Source organism: Ammospiza caudacuta, chromosome 31 (assembly GCF_027887145.1).
Source record: "Ammospiza caudacuta isolate bAmmCau1 chromosome 31, bAmmCau1.pri, whole genome shotgun sequence".
In the NCBI taxonomy this organism is placed as follows: Eukaryota; Metazoa; Chordata; class Aves; order Passeriformes; family Passerellidae; genus Ammospiza; species Ammospiza caudacuta.
In genome coordinates, this window is record NC_080623.1 from 5,143,623 (window position 1) to 5,147,821 (window position 4,199).

The following is a 4,199-nucleotide window of genomic DNA, read 5'->3' on the forward strand; positions in this document are numbered from 1 at the left end:
ATCTGACCACGCCTATCACATGCAAATGAAGGGTGTGGTCACTGACCACACCCCTGACAATTGGCGCGTGCGCTTTGGGTTAAATGACGGGGCGTGGCTCTCTATACTCCGCCCTACACTGTCACGTTTGTCCCACTAGATGGGCGTGGTATTGGTAACCCCGCCCATCTCACGTGATGAAAATAAATATGGGCGGGGTCATATGAGTCTCCGCCCACGCCCACCTCTCTCAGTTGCCATAGCGACGGCGGCTGCGCGCGGGGACGGGGGCGGGGCCACGGCGGCGGCGGGAGAGGGGCGCCCCCTGGCGGAGAGCGCTGAGGGAAGGGGTCTGTGAGGGACGCGCCGGGACACGGGGGCTCTGAGGGAGGGGGTCCCGAGGGTGGGAGTCTGTGAAGGGGAAATTCCTGAGGGAGGGCGTCTCTGAGAGAGGGGATCTTCAAAGGGCGGTTCCTGAGGGAGGGGGACCTTGAGGATGAGGGAGTCTCTGAGATGGGGTCCACAGTGGGGCCTGTTCCTCTCGGGGGGTCTCAGGGGCTCTGAGCTGTTCCTGAGGGGACGCGCCGAGCCCCGGGGCTGTGTTTTGGGGCGGGGGCTGCCTGAGGAGATGCTGCTCTCAGTGGAGGAGGGGGTGCCTGGGCAGCGCTGGGTTTTGGGCAGCTGGAAATGGAGCCCATCAAGGTGTCCCCTTCTCCAAGGAAGCCCCTTGTGGATGGGGACACTTTGTGGTGGCTTTGGGACTGTGGCTTAGAAATGGCTCAAAACCCCCTTCAACAGCCCAGAGCTGCTCCTGCCGCCTGTCCCAGGTGACACAGCCGTCCCCATCACCGCCACCATGGGCTCTGTGCGTTCCCTGTCCGCCGCCAGCACCGCCCCGAGCCGCAGGAAGGCCGAGGCTGAGGAGGAGGAGGTGTTGGTCAGCCAGGAGCCCGTGCAGGATGGGGCCAAGAGTCCCTACATGGAGTTCACGGGCCAGGACAGCATCACCTGCCCCACCTGCCAAGGCACCGGCCGCATCCCCTCAGGTGGCTGCTCCTCTGGGGCCTAAAATCCCCAAAATCCAGCTCTAAACAGCAAAAAAAGAGTCACTTTTTAATGTGTTATTCCCAATTTGCTTCCCAGAGCAGGTGAACGAGTTGGTGGCTCTGATCCCCTACAGCGACCAACGGCTTCGTCCTCAGAGAACGTAAGGGAGGAGTTCTTTTATTGCTTTAGGGGCTGTTTCTGTTTTCACCCCAAAATATAGGCTTTAAAGTGTGATTTTAAATATTTCTACCATGAGTACCACGAACTCACTTCCACCTTCCATCCCCTCACTGGAGTTTTGGGAGCAACTGCAAAAAGACCCCAAAATGCTGCTTTGGTTGCTCATTACCCAACCCCAAATGTGCAAAGGGAGGATTTTGAGCCATCTTGATATTAAAAATGTGACAGCAGCTCTTGGGTGCCTCTTCCAAGGAAACCAAACGTGGGGTGGGGTATTTTAGGATCCGAATCTTGCAGATGAGGTGAAGAATTTTTTTTTTTTTTTTTTTTTTTTTTCCCCAGGAAACTCTATGTGCTGCTCTCAGTGCTGCTCTGCCTGCTGCTGTCTGGCCTGGGGGTTTTCTTCCTGTTCCCCCACTCGGTGCTGGTAGACGATGATGGCATCAAAGTGGTGCAGGTGTGGTTTGACAGGAAGAACTCCGCTGTCCTCCTGGCCATCACGGTAAAGTTTCCATGGATTTGGGAAAACAAACCCGCAGGGGAAGGAGCCAGCGAGGTCAGGGTTGTTTTTGTTCCCTCCAGGCCACGCTGAGGATCAGGAATTCCAACTTCTACTCGGTGGCAGTGAGCAGCCTGAGCAGCCAGGTGCAGTACATGAACACCGTGGTGGGCAGGCAGCAGCTCACCAACGTCTCCAGCATCCAGCCCCTGAGGGACAAACTGGTACTGACTGGGAGCTCTGCGAGTTCACCTCGTGATTTCAATGCCCAGGGGCCACAGCTGCTTTTGCTCTGTGCACTCCCTCAGAAATGGGGTTGAAGGTGATGAAGCTGCACTGAAATCTGATTTTTTTCCGCTCTGTTGCAGGTGAATTTCACCGTGAAGGCAGAGCTGGGTGGATCCCTGTCCTATGTGTAGTAAGGATTTACTGCTCCTTGGAGATACCTGGGGAGGGAGAGGGTTGGAGCTGCTTTGATTAAAATTTGGGGAATTAATTGTAAGTCACTTTTCCTGCTCAATTCCTTTGCCAGGAATTTTCTCAAGGTGCTGTGAGATGGTTTTGTTAACACCAAAGTGAAAAATACCAGCTGGAGCTGCCAAAAAAATCCCAAATTCCTCAAGTTTCTCACTTGCTGACCAATTTCCTTGATCTTTTCCAGTTTTTTCTGCACTTTGCCCAAGGTGAAGGTCCACAACATCGTGATCCTCATGAGGTGGGTGCCGCTCCTGGAGCTCTTTTCCCACCTTAAAGATTCTGTTCTGTGGTTCCTGAATCCCTGGGGAACTCCAGCCACGGATTTGGGCCCTATGGAGAAAATCCTGCTTGGATTTTTCCCCAAATTCACCTCAGGGTCAGGTTTTAATCCAGCCCAGGGTGGGTAAATATGGGGTGGAGCACACAGCTCCTTCCCGAGGCTGCAATCCTCACCTTTTCACCAAAACCCGCCGGAATTTGGGGTGTTTTTTTTGAGGAAAAGAGGAGTCTGTGATGAATCCAAACCTCTGAGTTGTCCCTTTGCCCTGCCAGGACCTCGGTGAGGCTCTCCTACATCGGCCACAGCGCCCAGAGCACCCTGGAGACCTTCCACTACCTGGACTGCAGCTCCAACTCCACGGCGCCGGCCCGGGGGACGCCCTGAGGGCACCGCGGGGACCGCGAGTGGCTCTGCGGGGACAGACGCGGCGCCTCCTCTGCCGCCCTGCCGGGGGTGCTCCTTCCCTTCCTTCCTGCCGAGGAATCCGGAGCCGAGGGCTGAAATCCCAGAGATTTGCAGTGGTTTGCACCTGTTCTGGAAGCTTGGCACCGTCAGGGTGTTTTGGGGTGAATTGATTTAATTTTTGAGAGTGAATGGGTTTAGTTTTTTTCAGGGAAAATGAGTTTGTTTTCCTGCTCAATGGTGGCAGCACCTCAAGACCCCAAAAAAGAGAGAATTCCCACCTGGCATGAGCCTCTGTTACACCCTTGGAAGGAGCCAAAGGAACCCAAATCTTTGGAATAAATTTCTCCCTCATTTTCCCCCTGTGGCTCCGACCCCTTTGGCATCCAGAGGCTCTTCCCTGGGGTTTGAAATCCGGGAATTTGCTGCTTTTTGTGCTCCACTTCCCAAAGCAGCGGGGATTGGAGGGGGTTCTGTGGGAGGCTGGGATTCCAAGGCCTCCCTGCCGGGAGCTGGACATTCCTGCCAGCCGCTATCCCGAGCAAAGCCCAGCTGCCAGCCCGGCCCCCGCAGCCCTTTGGCATTTTGCCCCTTTTTGGGAGGTTTCTTCTGGAATTTCAGCCCTCCTTTCCCGTGGGATTCGGGAGCCAGACACAGCTACATGGGAGGGGATCCTTCCTCAATGGGAAAATTACTGGATTTTGGGGTGACAGTGGCACAAAATCCACACTCTGCTCCCTTTTCCAGCAAGAGATTCCTGTCCCTGCAGCATTTGTAGGGCTGAATTCTTCTGAAATCAATAAACCTGATTTGGATCTTTCCATGTGCTGTTCTTTATTTTTTTTAAAGAAAAGCTCTGGATTTGTCCTAAATCCAGTGCTCTGCTGGGGTTGCTCCTGTGGTGTTTTTTGCCCAAAAATCCCTGTTTTGCTGATGGATTTCCGCAGAATCCCAGAATGGGTTGGGGGATGCTAAAACTCCTCCCCAGTGATGGGGAATCCTCTGGGAATTCCATCCTGGGGCCTCCCTCCCCTCACAGGGAGAAATTCCTTCCCCGAGTCCCACCCAAACCTCCGGACCCCAGTGGGAAGCCCCTCCCCACGTCCTGTCCCTCTGTCCTTTATCCCAGGTCTGTCCCGGCTCTCCTGAGAGGTCACCCTGGAGCCTTCCCTTCTCCAGGCTGGAAAATCCCATTTTTCCCAGCCCTTCCCAGGAATTTTGGGGGGAAAATGAGGGGGGAAAAAACTTGACCAGGTTCCTGTCCCCAGCTGGGACCAGTGCCCAGAATCCCAATCCCAACCTCCTTCCCCGGTGACCAATTCCCACTGAGTTTTC

The 4,199-nt window shown here is 54.9% G+C and overlaps 1 protein-coding gene across 2 annotated transcripts; it reads left to right on the forward strand.

Annotated features, from left to right (window-relative positions):
• The first annotated feature begins 802 nt into the window (after positions 1-802).
• On the forward strand, positions 803-3,558 carry TMEM106C (transmembrane protein 106C). 2 transcript variants are annotated; one of them, XM_058822229.1, is made up of 7 exons: positions 803-1,025; positions 1,123-1,186; positions 1,549-1,708; positions 1,789-1,929; positions 2,074-2,123; positions 2,367-2,420; positions 2,735-3,558. In XM_058822229.1, the coding sequence occupies exons 1-7, from the start codon at positions 836-838 to the stop codon at positions 2,844-2,846; spliced, it is 771 nt and encodes a 256-aa protein (XP_058678212.1). In that variant the 5' UTR covers positions 803-835; the 3' UTR covers positions 2,847-3,558. The 2 variants fall into 2 exon arrangements, with proteins under 2 accessions (XP_058678212.1, XP_058678213.1); XM_058822230.1 differs by lacking the exons at positions 2,074-2,123; positions 2,735-3,558 and having other exon boundaries at positions 1,789-2,027; positions 2,367-2,413.
• The last annotated feature ends 641 nt before the right edge of the window (positions 3,559-4,199 follow it).